This window comes from Delphinapterus leucas, chromosome 2 (assembly GCF_059928025.1).
Source record: "Delphinapterus leucas isolate spDelLeu-1000000601 "Yukka" chromosome 2, BTC_Dleu_Yukka2, whole genome shotgun sequence".
Taxonomy (NCBI): domain Eukaryota; kingdom Metazoa; phylum Chordata; class Mammalia; order Artiodactyla; family Monodontidae; genus Delphinapterus; species Delphinapterus leucas.
In genome coordinates, this window is record NC_143130.1 from 114,167,467 (window position 1) to 114,187,798 (window position 20,332).

At 35.9% G+C, this 20,332-nt stretch overlaps 1 protein-coding gene across 12 annotated transcripts in view; it reads left to right on the forward strand.

Annotated features, from left to right (window-relative positions):
* SCFD1 (sec1 family domain containing 1) overlaps positions 1 to 20,332 on the forward strand; it is a 134,825-nt gene that overhangs the window by 30,834 nt on the left and 83,659 nt on the right. For 10 of the 12 annotated variants that reach the window (XR_016392151.1, XR_016392156.1, XR_016392155.1 and 7 more), the window contains exons 5-10: positions 3,034 to 3,156; positions 4,429 to 4,516; positions 8,879 to 8,968; positions 11,097 to 11,152; positions 12,308 to 12,393; positions 15,426 to 15,525. Coding sequence is in view for 6 of the 12 variants with exons in the window: in XM_089907543.1 (XP_089763669.1) it covers positions 3,034 to 3,156; positions 4,429 to 4,516; positions 8,879 to 8,968; positions 11,097 to 11,152; positions 12,308 to 12,393; positions 15,426 to 15,525 (543 nt within the window). In the remaining 6 variants the exon portion in view is untranslated. Of the gene's footprint in view, positions 1 to 3,033; positions 3,157 to 4,428; positions 4,517 to 8,878; positions 8,969 to 11,096; positions 11,153 to 12,307; positions 12,394 to 15,425; positions 15,526 to 20,332 lie in introns of those variants that run through there. The other 2 variants (XM_089907548.1, XM_089907547.1) reach the window with 2 other exon arrangements.

Genomic DNA, 20,332 nt, shown 5'->3' on the forward strand with positions numbered 1-20,332 from the left:
CCACTCCCTTCTGGCTTGCAGAGTTTCTGCTGATAGATCAGCTGTTAACCTTATGGGTATTCCCTTGTGTGTTGTTATTTTTCCCTTGCTGCTTTTAATATGTTTTCTTTGTATTTTATTTTTGACCCTTTGATTAATATGTGTCTTGGCGTGTTTCTCCTTGGATTTATCCTGTATGGGACTCTCTGTGCTTCCTGGACTTGATTAACTATTTCCTTTCCCATATTAGGGAAGGTTTCAACTATAATCTCTTCAAATATTTTCTCAGTCCCTTTCTTTTTCTGTTCTTCTTCTGGGACCCCTATAATTCGAATGTTGGTGCGTTTAATGTTGTCCCAGAGGTCTCTGAGACTGTCCTCAGTTCTTTTCATTCTTTTTTCGTTATTCTGCTCTGCAGTAGTTATTTCCACTATTTTATCTTCCAGGTCACTTATCCGTTCTTCTGCCTCAGTTATTCTGCTATTGATCCCTTCTAGAGTATTTTTAATTGCATTTATTGTGTTGTTCATCGTTGCTTGTTTCCTCTTTAGTTCTTCTAGGTCCTTGTTAAATGTTTTTTGCATTTTCTCTTTTCTATTTCCAAGATTTTGGATCATCTTTACTATCATTATTCTGAATTCTTTTTCAGGTAGACTGCCTATTTCCTCTTCATTTGTTAGGTCTGGTGGGTTTTTATCTTGCTCCTTCATGTGCTGTGTGTTTTTCTGTCTTCTCATTTTGCTTACTGTGTTTGGGGTCTCCTTTTTGCAGGCTGCAGGTTCGTAGTTCCCGTTGTTTTTGGTGTCTGTCCCCAGTGTCTAAAGTTGGTTCAGTGGGTTGTGTAGGCTTCCTGGTGGACGGGACTAGTGCCTGTGTTTTGGTGGATGAGGCTGGATCTTGTCTTTCTGATGGGCAGGTCCATGTCTGGTGGTGTGTTTTGGGGTGTCTGTGACCTTATTATGATTTTAGGCAGCCTGTCTGCTAATGGGTGGGGTTGTGTTCCTGTCTTTCTAGTTGTTTGGCATAGGGTGTCCAGCACTGTAGCTTGCTGGTCATTGAGTGAAGCTGGGTGTTGGTGTTGAGATGGAGATCTCTGGGAGATTTTTGCCATTTGATATTATGTGGAGCTGGGAGGTCTCTTGTGGACCAGTGTCCTGAAGTTGGCTCTCCCACCTCAGAGGCACAGCACTGACTCCTGGCTGCAGCACCAAAAGCCTTTCATCCACACAGCTCAGAACAAGAGGGAGAAAAAGTAGAAAGGAAGGAAGGAAGGAAGGAAGGACAGAGGTAAGATAAAGTAAGATAAAATAAAGTTATTAAAATAAAAAATAATTATTAAGAAAAAATTTTTCCTTTTAAGTAAAAAAACAAAACAAAAAACAACAAGAAGGACGGATAGAACCCTAGGACAAATGGTGAAAGCAAAGCTATACAGACAAAATCTCACACAGACACATACACACTTAGAAAAAGAGGAAAAGGGGAAAAAATAATATATCTTGCTCTCAAAGTCCACTGCCTCAATTTGGGATGATTCGTTGTCTATTCAGGCATTCCACAGATGCAGGGTGCATCAAGTTGATTGTGGAGATTTAATCCGCTGCTTCTGAGGCTGCTGGGAGAAATTTCCCTTTCTCTTCTTTGTTCGCACAGCTCCCGGGGTTCAAATTTGGATTTGGCCCTGCCTCTGTGTGTAGGTCACCGGAGGGCGTCTGTTGTTAGCTGAGACAGGACGGGGTCAAAGGAGCCACTGATTCAGGGGCTCTGGCTCACTGAGGCCGGTGGGAGGGAGGGGCACGGTGTGCGGGGCGAACCTGCGGCGGCAGAGGCCAGCGTGACGTTGCAGCAGCCTGGGGTGCGCTGTGTGTTCTCCCAAGGAAGTTGTCCCTGGATCCCGGGGCCCTGGCAGTGGCGGGCTGCACAGGCTCCTGGGAGGGGAGGTGTGGATAGTGACCTGTGCTCGCACACAGGCTTCTTGGTGGCGGCAGCAGCGGCCTTAGCGTCTCATGCCCATCTCTGGGGTCCACGCTGATAGCCGCAGCTGGCTCCCGTCTCTGGAACTCCTTTAAGCGGCTCTCTTAATCCCCTCTCCTCGTGCACCAGGAAACAAAGAGGGAAGAAAATGTATCTTGCCTCCTCGGCAGGTCCCGACTTTTTCCCCGGACTCCCTCCTGCTAGCCGTGGTGCACTAACCCCTTCAGGCTGTGTTCACGCCGCCAGTCCTCTCCCAGTCCTCTCCCTGCGATCCCACCAAAGCCGAGCCTTAGCTCCCAGCCCCGCCCACCCCGGCGGGTGAGCAGACAAGCCTCTCGGGCTGGTGAGTGCTGGTTGGCACCGATCCTCTATGCGGGAATCTCCCCGCTTTGCCTTCCGCTCCCCTGTTGCTGTGCACACCTCCGCGGTTCCGAAGCTCCCCCCTCCGCCTCCTGCAGTCTCCGCCCGCGAAGGGGCTTCCTAGTGTGTGGAAACCTTTCCTTCTTCACAGCTCTCTCCCACTGGTGCAGGTCCTGCCCCTATTCCTTTGTCTCTGTTTATTCTTTTTTCTTTTGCCCTATCCAGGTACGTGGGGAGTTTCTTGCCTTTTGGGAGGTCTGAGGTCTTCTGCCAGTGTTCAGTGGTTGTTCTGTAGGAGTTGTTCCACGTGTAGATGTATTTCTGATGTATCTGTGGGGAGGAAGGTGATCTCCGCGTCTTACTCTTCCACCATCTTTCCCCTCTCCTGGATTTTTTTAAGAAGTATGCTAATATACAAGTATGCTAATTCAAAGCAGTTTTGTACACTACTGTAATTAATAGGGTTTTATTGATAATATAATTATAGTATCATAACTTTAATTATTAAAATACATGTCAGTTATATCTGGTAACCAAGTAACCAGTACCTCTTCATAACTTTATTCTCCTGGGATACTTTTTTTGTATCATTTGTATAACCTGTCTTTTAAATATGCATATTATCCTCTAAAACCTTGCTCTTATAGCATCTAAAAGATTTGCATTGGTCATTATCCTTTATACTATCCTATAAGAATGAAGTATTCATTGTATTCATAGGATCTTCGAAATCAACTCTATGAATCATATTATTTAAATTTTATTTCTGCTATTTCAAGAAGTAAACTGGAAGATATTGCAAATGCAGCATTAGCAGCTAGTGCAGTAACACAAGTAGCCAAGGTAAGAGGTTTTGGTTGGCTGATAACATTTTGTTAAATGTAAAATTTAGTAATATTCTGAAACCTATAAATAGACATTGGTGTCTAATTTACAAAGGACTGGAACAACCTAAGAAATATTTAGACCCAGTACTTCTAGAAAGAGTTCTGATAGTGTAAATTATCTTCAACTTGGACTAGGCAAAATAAACCAAACTAAAGGAACTTATTACTCAGTTAATTTGAAAGACAAAAATAAGAAGCTGAATCTATTTTTGTTTTGGGCTGGGATTTGTATAATTTTTTTAGCTCAGCTTAGAAATAGTTTGACAGTTGTATTGTCATAAATTATACCCAGAATATTTTGACATTGTTTTATCAGTGACCACTATAGTCACCATACTATCTTCAGGTATTTTTTTAGTTAGGAGAGAGTATCCAAGGGGGCTATATTGCATATTATAAGAAAGAAGGCCAGCAACTCTATATCATAGTCACTTTTAGTCATGTTTGGCTTAATTATAAATAAATCTATAAAATATATTCTTGGTTGTAGCCCTGTTTTGCCCTTTGTTTCTTGAATTTGGACAAGATATAACTGAAAATTCTACAGAATGATATAGGGCGAATAAAAGACTAAACAACCATGCATTTAATTCCCATTCTTTCATACTAATAGATTTTTCATTCTTAGATTTAGATAGTCCACTACTACTTCTGATTAGTTTTTAAGGCTTATGTCTTATTCTTTCTCTTCCAAAATTTATCATTAGTTTTACATGAAATAATGTGAACAGTTTTCAATTTAACTACATTTAACATATCTCAGATAGTTTTCTTCATTTTTCTCCTGTTTTACACTTCTAAAGAACTAGTGTAACTTTTCCCCACCTATAAATATAGTTCACAGTGTAAAAACAGTTACTATGACTTTCTTAGAGAAGTATGATTAAAATGAATATAAAAATTAAAATTGTGGTTTTTCTTCATATTTGATATCCATTCCCATCCCAACCACAATTTGTTTTAAAATTTTATATCTTCTTAAATTTTGTTTTCTGAAACTGTTACTCTCCTTGATAATTTATTGCCCAGAGTCTTGTTTTTTTTTATTGCTTTTTAATGTTACTTTCTCATTCTTGTCCAATTTGGCAATCTACATGCTACATGGTATAATTTTTAGTTATTGAATATAATTATAATTTTATTCATTTTATCATTAGTAGATTAAATCAAACTAAAAGTGCATTCAATATTGTAAAATTGATTTGAAAACCTTTTCTTTTGTTTCTAGGTTTTCGATCAGTATCTCAATTTTATTACTTTGGAAGATGATATGTTTGTATTATGTAATCAAAATAAGGAGCTTGTTTCATATCGTGGTATGTAAAAATAGGAATTTTATAATTCATTGTTAACAAAATGAACAGTGTACTGTAGAAAAACAATAGTAAACATGTTTAGTGCACTCCAGAACCAGCTTTGTTTACAGCCCATAAAGAAAACAAGTCTCAGAGACTTGAGTTCTGTCACATGTAGACAACACTTACTAAATCTGTTTTGTAAGCTCAGTGAAGGACCAATTATCTGACCTTTTAGTTACCCCACAGCAACTTGCACGAGTGGTTCACTCATGGTGTGTAAGACAGTATTTTAGTAGTAAGATTCAGTTAATCTTTTAGTACTTTGATCCTTGGACAAGAACAAGTTTACTTTGCTTCTCTGTGCTTTAGTTTCCAAATCTGTAAAACGGGAATAATAGTACTATCTACCTCAGAGTTTTTAATGGGAGTTAAATGCATTCGTGTATGTAAAATGCTTGGAAAAGTTACTGGCATATCCTAAGCACTCAGAAAAGGTTGGTTAATGTTGCTATTTGTCAAGATCAGACAACAACAAAGAGTCAGCGGCTACTAATGTCCTATTATGGAATGAAGTATTGATATAAGTACCATTCTCAAATATAGGTTGTTAGACACCCTTGATTCTTACACCCTGTTCATGCAGTGGTAGGTTTGAGTATTGGTATTTGATCAAATGCTATCTAACCACCTCTGAAGTTTGTATTCCCAGCTTTGATAAACTGACCATTCCTTGGATGTAGATTAAACTTAACAGACGCACACGCATACACACAGTTAACAGACACACATGCATACACACACACACATGCACACAGGCACATGGACACCCACACCGTGTTTTATTGTCTATGCTGATTCTTTTTCTTTGTAAAAACACTTAACATGAGATCTACTCTCTTAACATTTTTAAGTATATAATACAGTATTGTTAATTTAGGTACAATGTTGTATGGCAGATCTCTAGAACTTATTCATCTTGCCTAACTGAAACTTTGTGCCCATTGATTAGTTATGTCAAATATTTTAAAGAGAATTGCAGACTACAAAAGATGTGATTAGCCAATTCATAGAAATAATTATTAATTTGATACCTAAGGATTGAGATGTTTGGGGATGACTAGAGTTTCAGAGGTTCTAAAGTAGGGGCCTCCCATGGGGGCATTTGGAAATGTGTAAGGACATTTTTGATTGTCACAATTAGCACTAGCATTTAGTGAGCAGGGACTAGGGATGCTAAATCTTCTGCAGTGTGTAAACCATACTCACACAGAAAATCGTTCTGCTCAAAATACTAGTGGTATTCTATCATAACACACTGGACCAGGTGGTAAGCTCCCAAGAGAAGAGAGCATGAATCTTTTGGTTTCACTGAGCTCCATAGTATGCCTTCTTGCTGAAATTAAGCAACATCTCTAAATGGGTGTAAGTATTTGCTGAATTGCCCGTGTAAGAGATTTTTGACAGTACTGTAGTTATTTACAGAAGTCTGTTTACATTTAATTGACCTTTAACTTAATTAGCTACCTAAGTTACATGTTTAAAACCTAGTTTCCCTTAAGCCTTTAAGCTAAACTTGTAAATTTTGTTTATAAGTCTGTTTATTTGAAAACAAGCACCTTTACTTTTTCTTTGATTAACTCAGATTGAACTGACTAAATTATAATCAGTCTCATTTAACAAACTTAGTCAACAAACTTAGTTTGTTAAATTTCCTTAAACAGTTTAAGTTGCGTTTATAAGTTCAGCCTATTCATTTTTTAATTATTTGTTTTTTAATTGATGTATAGTCAATGTACAATATTATATAAGCTACAGGTGTATAATATAGTGATTCACAATTTTTAAAGGTTATATTCCATTTATAGTTATTATAAAATATTGGCTGTATTCCCTATGCTGTACAATGTATTCTTGTAGCTTATTTTATACATAATAATTTGCACCTCTTAATCCCTACCCCTAGGTTGTCCCCCCTTCCCTCTCCCCACTGGTAACCACTTATCTGTTATCTATAGCTGTGAGTCTGCTTCTTTTCTGTTACATTCACTAGTTTGTTGCATTTTTTAGATTCCACTTATAAGTGATACCATGCAGTATTTGTCTTTCTGACTTGTTTCACTTAACATAATACTCTGCAAGTCCATCCATGTTGCTGCAAACAGCAAAATTTCATGATTTTTTATGGCTGAGTAGTTTTAAGTACTTCAAATACCAGACCAGGCAACTTTATAAATCTAACAAAAAAAATCTGCCCAAATATTTAAATAATTATTAAAAATAATTAAATTTATAGGGAGTCTAAATTCATTAAACATTCAAGTGTTTATAAATTTGTTTTCTTATATCTCTCAACTTAAAAATCACAAGTCAGAAATTAATAATTATTGAATTAAAAGTATAAATTTAATTTATTAATTTTAAAGTATAATCACATGCTTAATCACCCAGATTCTCAATAGTATAATTATAGTATAATAATAGTAGTAGATTGCCCTATACATATTTTAAAATATAAGCTCATTTACTCCTCAGAATAACTTAATGAAGTAGGAATTAATATTATTTTTGTTTTCTAGATGAAAAAACTGAGGCACAGATACTAAGTAACTTGATAAGGAAATGGCAAAACTGGGTTACTAAATCCAGGCACTCACTCCAGAGTTAGTGCTCTTAATTATTATGTAATTATGTGGCAAATCCTCTCAAACATTACAAGTGCTTTAATTAATAATCTTAAACAGATTATTCAAAACATAAATCAACCATATTGATACCATGGATTCAATTTTTATCACCTGTTTTCCACGGATTGGGAATTTATCCAATAAAGGACACAGACTTGTCACCTTAGTTAGACTTAGGCTAATGTCTCAGACAAACCAAGTTGTTGTTGAAAGCGAGTGGAAGTTAGTGATGGACAGTGTTTTGACTGTTGAGGTCAGTTGTTTCAGAGGTGTGGGACTGAAGGGTATGGACCTGAAGGGTGGAGGCTTCATATAGATTTTACCTGAACCAGTGATTGGCAGAATGAGCTGAGTATTTCACTGGATTGGTATCCCCTGAATTTACATAATTCACGTTGTATCCTTATGCCATTTCTGTCATCTGATTTGGATAGATGGCAGTCTGCAATACTGAATAGCAGCATGTTTCCTCATCCAGATTATGGTTAAAGTCTTTGTTATTTTTATGTTCTCTGCATGTACCATACTTTCTTTGAACACTTTGTTGTATCCAGTTGGATTCTGATTTCCTCTTATGCTGATCACAAGTTGTATTGAATTTTATATTTGTTTTCACATTCAAGATGCTGGGAAATTAAACGTATTATATAGATAATATTTTAGTCCAGCCAGTCTTTTAACAAACAGTTACTGAGCATCTACTTGTCAGACACTGAGCCTAGGTACTCTGAGAGATAGGAAGATGCATAAGGCAAGGTCTTTGTCAAGAAAAGTCTTCACAGCAATGTTTCTTAAAGTGTAGCCCCAACAACCTGTTTTTCAAATGTGGAAGCCATCGCGTAGTAGAGCAGCCAGGATAGCAAAGTCACTGGTTGTCAACCTAGTGAGTAGGCTTGCCACCTCTCCATTTATTCTTCCCTCCTGGCTAGGGACCATTATTACTCTTACCTTTTAAAAACATTTGACATGTTGGTTCTTAAACTTCCAAGAAAGAAATGGGACAGAAAAGAAAAAAATGTGTAGCCCCAAGTATCACCTGAGGTGTTTGTCAGAATTGCAGATTACCTAGAATTATCCCAAATCTATTGAATTGAATCCCTGAGGGAAAGGGCTAATAGTCTTTCATTTTTAATAGCTTCCAGAGAAACTTCTTTCTCTTCTCTCCTATTCTTAGAATGAGTCTTATGTCCAATGGAGTTTGAGAACCACTTAAGTACAGTCTAGTAGATCAGAAAAGAAATTTATATGATTTGTTATAATACAAAGAAAATGTATGTGATGTTGGTCTTGCCGTAATTGATTTATTGATACATTGTCCTTTTCTGGCAGTATTTGGATAGTAAGATCAGTAGTTTCTTGAGGCCATTTAATGTTTGTGAATAAAATTATGGAAGTCGGTATTTCCTATTTGCTCTGGCAAAAATTTTGTATAATTTATGTGGTGGGTTTTTTCATATTATTACTGCTCTAATATTGATACTACTCATTACTACTACTGATATTGGGGTGGTATTTTTTTTGAAGTATAATTTTTGTGGATACTTGTTCACTTAAAATTTAAAGCATAAAAAATTTTGCTTCTTTAACTATTACAAGTATTATCAAACTGAATATTGATAGGTGTTGAGTAATAATTTGAATAAAAATAAGGGATAAATTTTGGTCACTTTCTTCTCCTTTATCTTTGTCATTTTAGCCATTAACAGACCAGATATCACAGACACAGAAATGGAAACTGTTATGGACACTATTGTTGACAGCCTCTTTTGCTTTTTTGTTACACTGGGTAAGTTTTCAAACCTTTGTTTATTTCTTGAAAGTAAGTTATTTAACAGCTCATTTTAACTTATTACACTGCAATATGATCCTTTATTATCTATCTGGATCTCTACAATCCCTCTCTCCAGAGTTGAGATAAAATATACATTCTGTACTATATAAAACCACAATTCTTCTAATAATTTGATGAAGTTAGCATTTAGCAGCTCTCTTGAGTTGTCACCTTAGATGTCTTTGGTAATTGTAACTTCCTAATATATTGTTTGAATGTTTGCTGGTGGCTTCACCTATGTGCCTGCTAATTTTCTTTTAATATTTCATTTTGAAAAATTTCAAATGCACTTCTAATTAGAGAGATATATGCCTGGTAAGTATTAAGGCAAACTCCCAAGGCTCCAGAAAACAGTAACTTTACGTAAAACACTTATCCAACATACTCTCAAAATTTTAAACATTTCTTTGGAGTATCTAAATTTACTTACAGCTACATTGTGTTTAATGTCTAATGTATGATTTTATTCGTTACTATTAATAATGGGTATGTTTAGAAATCCTCTAATGGCGATTTTAATTTTGCAGACACTGAAAACTTTTCAGTTAAAATGATCCTCACACTACATTAATAAAATTTCTCTCTTTTTCACAAATGAGAAAATTGAGAGATACATGCATAGTTTAGGATATAGACAAAAGCTTGAGGAGAATTTGCATACAGATTTTGCGGGTCCCTCCTTTCAGGGATTTTTCCCTTTAATTTCCAGCCCTGAACTCCAGGCTTTGATTTCCCAGCTCAGTGAGTCTTCTGCTTTCTGCTTGAGCTCTTTCTCCTCTGTGCCATGCAAACTGGAAAGTACCCTCAAGAGGAAAGCTGGTTAAAAGTATCTCTCACTGTTCAAGTATTTCTCTTCTTTCAAGAGTTTTACCCTCCTCCACTTTCTGCTTGCTTTCGATTGCTCTCAGTACCTTCAAATGTAGTTGTTGTTGGGTCTTTTTTTGTTTGTTTGTTTGTTAAAGAATGCACATGTATACCACTTTTAGTCATTAAACGGACATAATTAATCTTTCTATTTTTGCACACAGTCTCCAGAATTTTGCTGAATGCTAGAGTTATTGTGGACATTAAGGTTATTTTTGCTTGATGATAACTATATTTTCAAGGTTAAGGTAGATTGAAAAAGAAGTGTACAGACCACTGAAGTGTTAGAGCCACTTTTATTATGTAGAGTATCAGAAAGTGATTTTTCTTAAAGGAAAAGTTGAAATTACTGCCAACCTGACATAGAAAGATATCAATAATAAATTAAGTGGAAAAAAAGCAAATTTAAGGATGGTATGCAAAATATCCTATTTTTGTTTTTTATGCATTCCACACACACACTTATTTAGACTATATGTAGAATATAACCTGGAAACATTCATATCTAATTCTTAATGGGGTTATTTTGGGATGCTTGAATCAAGAGGATTAACTTTGTACATTTCTAATATTATTTGGATTTTCTTAGGACAGACATGTATAGCTTGCCATCAGAAGAAAACAAAGTTTTAAAAAATGTACTAATATTTCACGTTTTTACTTTTACAAGTGACTGAGCATGCTTTGTATAGAATCTAAAATGTAAGAATTTCAGCATATAAGTATTACAATGTTCTTTGTTTTATGAGATTTTCAGTGCAGTTTAATTTTTTTTTCTCATTTTAGGATTTCAGCCTTCAATAAAACTTCGAATAATAGAGAGAAATTAAGAAGTCTAAAATGAGTTGATTTGATAATAAACTGAGGCCAACTTTTAGGAGCATTTTACATTGTGCAAAGAATGTGTTTTCTATTGATACTATCTTTTAAATTAGTCAAAGTGCTGATTTAGTCAGTCCATTGAAAAAATATGGTCACACTGATTGACCCACACAATATAAAAATCATGTTTTTCTGACTCCCTTCATGTTGTCTTTATAAATGGTAAGGTCTATTTCTGAACCTTGCTTTTATTTTCAAGATTATAAATCCTTTTATGTTTGTAGCCTGAAATTGTATATATCTATTATATGTTATTATTTGAGGCTGATGTATTTTATAAGTATCCATTTTAATTATTAAGAGCTGAAATCATTGCTAACATCTGTTGTTAAAATAGGTGCTGTCCCTATAATCAGATGTTCAAGAGGAACAGCAGCAGAAATGGTAGCAGTGGTGAGTTCATGCAAATATCCATTGGGGATAAATAACGTGTCAGTTGTTTTCCCTAAATACCTCAAGTATTTTTGTTAATATTAAGTATGTATACAGTTGTTATGGGTTATATATTAAGTGCCAAAGGCAAATATTTTTATTTTATAACATTGGGATTACACCAAAAATAAAAAGTAATCATTGTGATCATGTGATGGAGTAAAATGATTTATTCCAATGTGAATGTGCTATTCCAGCCCTGTTTCTTTTTTACTCAAATAAATATTCCTCATTTAGCTTTGTCTCTCTAAGTAGTATTTTACACTTATTTGATTCCTCAAATCATTTAATATTTAACTTCATTTAGCAAACATTTATTAACAATTATAATCATTTTTAACATGATGAAGTGTATTTTGCTTTCCCATAATACTGGAGTAGAACATTCTGTGTAAAATGAGCATTCAAGAATTTGCTTTAAAGATTAAAAAATAAGATATTAGAGAAATTACAGAGTTACTGAAAAGAAGGTAAATGGTATGGAAAGATGGAGGAAGATACACTAACATTTTTGAGTTTTAGTAGCCCAAATGAGTCATTGACAGATAGAGGGCTAGTTTCTTTCACATATTCCATTTCTATTCTGGAGCCTCTTGCAACCACCACTATTGAGATAGCTTCCTCGGTGCAGCAAGTTATGCTTTGGGAGAGAGTGTGGGTTATTACTGCAAAACGTTTCCTATACCTAAAGTAAAAATAGTCCAAAAAAAGTGATTATTAGTGAAATCAGGTCTGAGTCACAATAGAAAAAGCATTGGTCTTTTCAAGTCCAAGTTAGGATAATATTGAATAGTAAAGAAGCTAAAATGTGAGAATTGCTGTTTTGTAAAGGAATTCTAAATTTCTTAGTTCCAAAATTAAGAATACAATGTGTATTACCCTATGCAAAGTTGTCTGAAACTGTTCTTCAAGAGTTAATGTAGCACAGGGAACTCTACTCAATATTCTGTGATAACCTATATAAGAAAAGAATCTAAAAAAAGATGAATATATGTATATGTATAACTGAATCATTTTGCTGTACACCTGAAACTAACACAGCATTGTAAATCAACTATGCTTCAATAAAATTAAATATTTTTTTAAAAAGAGTTAATGTAAAATTTCATTTTTCAGAAACTAGATAAGAAACTTCGGGAAAATCTGAGAGATGCAAGAAACAGTCTTTTTACAGGTGACACCCTTGGAGCTGGCCAGTTCAGGTATTATGTTAGTTAATACACCTTATATGCTTGAAAATGAAACATTTGTAGAGTTTTTTGGGTTGTTTTTCCTTGTCTGATAGAATACCCTTATACTGGAAAGTCTAGATCAGGGTTTTGATTCAAATCGTTCTTAAAAATACAAATGGAATATTTTATTTAATTTACCTTCTTTTGTTAGAATTTTTTGTTTTTCATTTTTATCATCTGTAGGATAAATTTTTCTGTTTATACGGCTTTTTTTTTTTTTTTTTTTGCGGTACGCGGGCCTCTCACTGTTGTGGCCTCTCCCGTTGCGGAGCACAGGCTCTGGACGCGCAGGCTCAGCAGCCATGGCTCATGGGCCTAGCCGCTCCACGGCATGTGGGATCTTCCCGGACCGAGGCACGAACCCGTGTCCTCTGCATCAGCAGGCGGACTCTCAACCACTGCGCCACCAGGGAAGCCCTGTTTATACGGCTTTTGCAGTAAGAAGCCACTTCCTTTTAATTATCATTAAGCCTCTTGGTAATGAAAAAAAGTAAGTTGAATAACTTGTGATGCCTATGTCTATTTCTACCTGTCTATTAACTGGTTTCCATTTTTACATTAAAATACCGGCAAAGTATTTTTGTCTTTTTTACCATGTCTAATATAAATAGATAATGCCAAAGTTACTGACTGCTCAATTATTATTGAATAGAAATTTTTTTAAAAAAACTGTCCATTATAGTGTATTTAACTTTTCTTTATTAAAAATAATGGACAGGGCTTCCCTGGTGGTGCAGTGGTTGAGAGTCCACCTGCCGATGCAGGGGACGCGGGTTCATGCCCCGGTCCGGGAAGATCCCACATGCCACGGAGTGGCTGGGCCCGTGAGCCATGGCCGCTGAGCCTGCGTGTCCAGAGCCTGTGCTCCACAATGGGAGAGGCCACAACAGTGAGAGGCCCGCGTACCACACACACACACACACACACACACACACACAAAAATAATAATGATAATAATGGATAGTATTGGGGTGAGGAAGTAAAGAAACCCACACCAATGGCTGAAAATTATTTCAAGGGGAATAGACAGTATTTTGGAAAATTAATTATTATCCGTAGTTTTAGGTGAATTAATAAATAAAGCCTGTGAAAATAAACTGATACTCAGTATAACTGCCTTCCAGGAATTATACTCTTATGGTAGACTTCATTTTAAGTCAGTTTGATGGCTCTTACAGTTTTATATACTATTCCTATAATTTGCAGTTGATACTAACATTGTGTTTCAATTGTTTGTTCAACTGTTTCACCTCCCATGTTACTTTAAACTGTTTTGCAATTTCATCGCTGGTCTAAATATTCTTCTAAATAATGATATTTCTTATTAAGTAGAGCAGAGATATCAAATTCTCATCTGATTTTCTTTTCAACAGAAGCAACCACTATGTCATACCTTACTGAACAGTTCCTTTTTTATTGTGCTCTTGTATAGGCCTTAGAAACCAATATAAAGGCACTGTTTTATTTAGATAAATTTTTTTTAGTGTATTCACATGATCATAATATAGTTGTCTTACTTTTAGTTTGTTGTATGCATTTCTAAATTATTTGAATTAGGGGTCAGCAGCCTTGTCAGACTATTTATTGTTAAATGTATTTGAATCCAATTGTAGGCTAATGATTCTCAACGAGAATTTGGTAATGTCTAGAGACATGTCAGTTGTCACAACTGGGTAGTTGCTACTGGAATCTAATGGGGTGCATTATGGGATGCTGCTACACATCCTACACTTCACAGGACAACTTCCCATAATAAGAACTTATCCAGCCACAGATGTCAGTAGTGCTGAGTTAAGAAACCCTGCCGTAGGCTATCCTCCCTACCTTCCACCTAGCTGTGGAATAATGAACGATGGTAGAAGGTGGTAAGCGTGCCACTCCTACCTTTTTATCGCCAAGTCTTATAATTAATGCAGTTGGGAGTTCACTGTCTTACACCCAGTAGGGTGTAATGAGTTACTGAAATTGTCAGAGGTCTTTCAGGAGAAAATACATATAGTAAATAAAATCAGGTAGCAATGCCTATTGAAAATTGACGTGTACTCTTGATACAGTAGTGCCTCTAAAGTGAAATCTCTATGCCTTCTGGAGACACGTGGTAACCAGATGACTTTGTGCCTCAATTTGCTTTAAATGTAGTTTATTTCATATCTAAATGATAGTGATGGAGTTAAACAATATATGACATGTCTGGTAAGTGAGTAATTATATAATTAGTTACTGTTGTAGTATAATGTTTTGGTTTCATATATTATAATGGGATAGGGTTTTGTGAGCCTCTTCTCTTGAGTCTGCTTTTTTGAATTTGTGTTTTCAGGAAAAAATTGGAATTTGTAATTTATGAAACGATTGAACATTTGTATAAATTTGTAAGATCCTACTCTCTGTAATTGTTCTCCCTGAACCTGACAATGGGTTTTCTTTTTTTCCTTTTATTCAAAAATGTAAAATATAAATCTGAGCAAAAGCAACTTATTCTTACTTTGATAACTATGAAAATTATTCTGTAGGGCTTCCCTGGTGGCGCAGTGGTTGAGAGTCTGCCTGCTGATGCAGGGGACACGGGTTCGTGCCCCGGTCCGGGAAGATCCCACATGCCGTGGAGCGGCTAGGCCTGTGAGCCATGGCCGCTGAGCCTGCGCGTCTGGAGCCTGTGCTCCGCAAGAGGAGAGGCCATACCAGTGAGAGGCCCACATACCGCTAAAAAAAAAAAAAAAAAAAAAAATATTATTCTGTAGAAGTATTTGTATAGATTTTTTCCTTTAAGAAAGTTCCCTAAGTAAGACTTATAATCTAGCCTCATACACAGGCTCTAGGTAGTACAAAGCATTGCTTTACTTGATTGTACTAGAAAATATTTTAGAAAGCAAAGTATTATGGAATGTCAATATTAGTATACTTACTGTTCATATGAAAATGACATATACTGAAAGTAGTAGAAGAATGTAGATGTATACACAGGTATTAAGAGTTACATAACTTTTTTTTAAATATATTTACAGCTTCCAAAGGCCTTTATTAGTCCTTGTTGACAGAAACATAGATTTGGCAACTCCTTTACACCATACTTGGACATATCAAGCCTTGGTGCATGATGTACTGGTAAGAGGCTAAATATACCACTTTTTGCTAAAATGTAGTAACATTCAATGGTCTTAATTTAAAATTAACATCATGGCTACAGAAATGCAGATGAGAAGGATGGAGCTGTGAAATAGAAACAAAAAAGGTGATGGAATTTGGTATCACTAGATGTGGATGCTGGAGAATAGTGAAGCCTTGAGGTTTAAAGTTCCAAATTTATGGTCTTTAAATTACAGGATAAATCAGTAGTATTGTTGGAATGATGGGGAACAAAAGAATGGAGGAAAATGAGTGGCTGGTTTTTTTTTAATTTTTCATACTGAGTAAGTAAATAAATTTGTTCTCCTTGGGGAGAAAAGATGTAATTTCTCCTTTTTTTCCTGGGAATCTGTTAAGCCTCATTTTATGGTAAAAATAAATAGTATTTTTTATATTACATCATATGTTTTTTGAAGTAATTCCACATAGGTAATTTCATGCTTAAAACTAAAATCTGTTTTATCCATGCATATATTGATCTACTAAACATTGTAAATAGCATGTGATATACACAGATAAATAAAAACAGCCCCAATCTTCAAAGGCAATGGAAAGAAAAGATGTATACAAATAATTTCTATAAGACACTATGTAAAAGGGCCAGAATAGTCCCCATTTGTAAGATAGAAAAATTGAGACACAGAAGTTAAAGGATATGAACCTAAATTACTGGCTTTGCCAAGACCAGCACTCTAATTTACTAAATCTTAGCCCAAGCCTCTAGGGATTATAGTATATAATAGCATCATTATTGCAAAGATTGCCTGAAATGTCATACAGAAAGGAAATGAAAGACATGCAATAGATGGTTTTGGTTTAATGGTTTATTTCTTTAAAACACAGACTCTAACTGTAAAGTATCTTTTAATAAATCAGATTTTAGGATTACTGATGGAAATTGGCAGTTCTGCACACTTCTCTATCCGAGAGCCCTCTGTGATTCTGGACTCGAAGTTAAGTGTCAATGATAGTAGTCAACTCTGATTCAGTAGAGAGAGTGAGAAGAATCAAAGGGACACTGGAGAGTGAGAAGAATCAAAGGGACAATGGATCCAACCCTGAGTAACAGAACATGGAAAGTAGTTTTCATAGGTCAGTAGAGGCTGAAGAACCACTATTGGAGTGCCTACTCTTTGACAGAACATTCTAGACCCTGGTTTTAGCAATAAATAAAGCAAGTGAAAATATTCCTTTCTTCCTGTATCTTACATTCTAGTAGGAGAGACAGGCAATAAATAAAATAAAATATGTAATATTTCATAAGGTGAAAAATACTCTGGAGAAAAGTAAAGTAAGTAATGGTGAACAGGATTGCAGTTTTAAAATAGGGAAGACCTCACTGAAAAAGAGACATTTGAGAAAGATCTAATGGAGAGAACGTAGTGAATTATGTAGCTATTTGGGAGAATAGCATTCCAGGCAGAAGGATGCCTGATATGTTTAAAAGATGGCAAGGCAGCCAAAGTGGCCAGAGCAAGTAAGGCAGGGAAAAGTAGCAGGAGATGAAGTTAAATAGAACACGGGATGCAATGTAGCATAGGACATTAAAGGCCACTGTAAGGATTTTGATTTTTAATTTGAGGGAAGCAGAGAGCCTCACATAGTTTTGAGTAAAGGAATGACATCTGATACACATTTTAAGAGTATCATCCTAGCTACTATATTGAAAAAGACTCTTTGGGGGCATAGGAAGAGTCAAGGAGACCAGTTAGGAGTTGCAGTTATCTTAGCAAGAGATGATGGTGTTTTACACCAGGATGGAAATGGTGAGGGTTGTGATAATCTGTTGAATGTAGGGTATAGGATTGACTGATGAATTGGATGTGAGATGTAAGAGAGAGGAGCCAAAGATGACTCCAAAGTTTTGGCCTTTGCAAATGGACGGATGTTCTTTATTGAGATGGGAAAGACGTGGGAGAAGCAGTTTTCGGGGGAAAACCAGAGGTTGAGTTTTGGACATGTTAAATGTGAGATGCCCATTAAGATATTCAAGCATATAGATATCATTAGATAGTTAGATATATGAGCCTGGAGTTAAGGAGAAACATCTAGTCTAGAGAAGTAAATTTAGAAGTAGTTCATATATAGATGGTATTTAAAGCCAAGAGGTAAGATGAGATCACCAAGAGAGTGAGTATAGATAGAAGAGAGAAGAGGTCTGAGAACTGATCTCTGAGGAATTTCACCATTTAGATATTGAGGTAGTGAGTAGGAATGAACAATATAATATAGGAAGTAGCAGCCAGTGAGGTATGAGAACTAGATCTGTGTTGTTTTGGAAGCCAGTGAATTAAATGTTTCAAACAGGAGGCAGTAATTAACTTGTACAAATGCTGAGGACTAAGAAGTCACCATTGCATGTGGCAGTGTCACGGTTATTAGTGAATTTCGTAAGAGTGGCTTCTGATCACTCTGATACCAAAACCAGACAAAGATGTCACAAAGAAAGAAAACTACAGGCCAATATCACTGATGAACATAGAAGCAAAAATCCTCAACAAAATACTAGCAAACAGAATCCAACTGCACATTAAAAGGATCATACACCATGATCAAGTGGGGTTTATCCCAGGAATGCAAGGATTCTTCGATATACACAAATCAATCTACGGGATACACCATATTAACAAATTGAAAGAGAAAAATCATATTATCATCTCAATAGATGCAGAGAATGCTTTCGACAAAATTCAACACCTATTTATGATAAATACCCTCCAGAAAGTAGGCATAGAGGGAACTTTCCTCAACATAATAAAGGCCATATATGACAAACCCACAGCAAACATCGTCCTCAGTGGTGAAAAACTGAAACCAATTCCACTAAGATGAGGAACAAGCCAAGGTTGCCCACTCTCACCACTATTATTCAACATAGTTTTGGAAGTTTTAGCCATAGCAATCAGAGAAGAAAAAGAAATAAAAGGAATCCAAATTGGAAAAGAAGAAGTAAAGCTGTCACTATTTGCAAATGACATGATACTATACATAGAGAATCCTAAAGATGCTACCAGAAAACTGCTAGAGCTAATCAGTGAATTTGGTAAAGTAGCAGGATACAAAATTAATGCACAGAAATCTCTTGCATTCCTACACACTAATGATGAAAAATCTGAAAGTGAAATTAAGAAAACACTCCCCCCAAAAAAAAAACACACAAAGAAAACACTCCCATGTACCGTTGCAACAAAAAGAATAAAATATCTAGGAATAAACCCCCCTAAGGTGACAAAAGACCTGTATGCAGAAAATTATAAGACACTGATGAAAGAAATTAAAGATGATACAAATAGATAGAGAGATATACCATGTTCTTGGGTTGGAAGAATCAACATTGTGAAAATGACTCTACTCCCCAAAGCAATCTACAGATTCAATGCAATCCCTGTCAAACTACCACTGGCAATTTTCACAGAACTAGAACAAAAAATTTCACAATTTGTATGGAAACACAAAAGACCCCGAATAGCCAAAGCAATCTTGAGAACGAAAAATGGAGCTGGAGGAATCAGGCTCCCTGACTTCAGATTATACTACAAAGCTACAATAATCAAGAGAGTATGGTACTGGCACAAAAACAGAAATATAGATCAATGGAACAGGATAGAAAGCCCAGAGATAAACCCACGCACATATGGTCACCTTATCTTTGATAAAGGAGGCAAGAATATACAGTGGAGAAAAGACAGCCTCTTCAATAAGTGGTGCTGGGAAAACTGGACAGCTACATGTAAAAGAATGAAATTAGAACCGTCCCTAACACCATACACAAAAATAAACTCAAAATGGATTAAAAACCTAAATGTAAGACCAGGCACCATCAAACTCTTAGAGGAAAACATAGGCAGAACACTCTATGACATAAATCACAGCAAGATCCTTTTTGACCCACGTCCTAGAGAAATGGAAATAAAAACCAAAATAAATGGGACCTAATGAAACTTTAAAGCTTTTGCACAGTAAAGGAAACCATAAACAAGCCGAAAAGACAGCCCTCAGAATGGGAGAAAATATTTGCAAATGAAGCAACTGACAAAGGATTAATTTCCAAAACATACAAGCAACTCATGCAGCTCAATATCAAAAAAACAAACAACCCAATCCAAAAATGGGCAGAAGACCTAAATAGACATTTCTCCAAAGAAGATATACGGATTGCCAGCAAACACATGAAAGAATGCTCAAAATCATTAATCATTAGAGAAATGCAAATCAAAACTACAATGAGATATCATCTCACACCGGTCAGAATGGCCATCATGAAAAAATCTACAAACAATAAATGCTGGAGAGGGTGTGGAGGAAAGGGAACCCTCTTGCACTGTTTGTGGGAATGTAAATTGATACAGCCACTATGGAGAACAGTTGGAGGTTCCTTAAAAAACTAAATATGGAACTACCATAGGACCCAGCAATCCCACTATTGGGCATATACCCTGAGAAAACCGTAATTCAGAAAGAGTCATGTACCAAAATGTTCATTGCAGCTCTATTACAATAGCCAGGACATGGAAGCAGCCTAAGTGTCCATCAGCAGATGAATGGATAAAGAAGATGTGGCATATATATATATAATGGAATATTACTCAGCCATAAAAAGGAACAAAACTGAGTTATTTGTAGTGAGGTGGATGGACCTAGAGACTGTCATACAGAGTAAGTCAGAAAGACAAAAACAAATACCATATGCTAACACATATATATATGGAATCTAAAAAAAAAAAAAAAGGGTCAGAAGAACCTAGGGGCAAGACGGGAATAAAGATGCAGACCTACTAGAGAATAG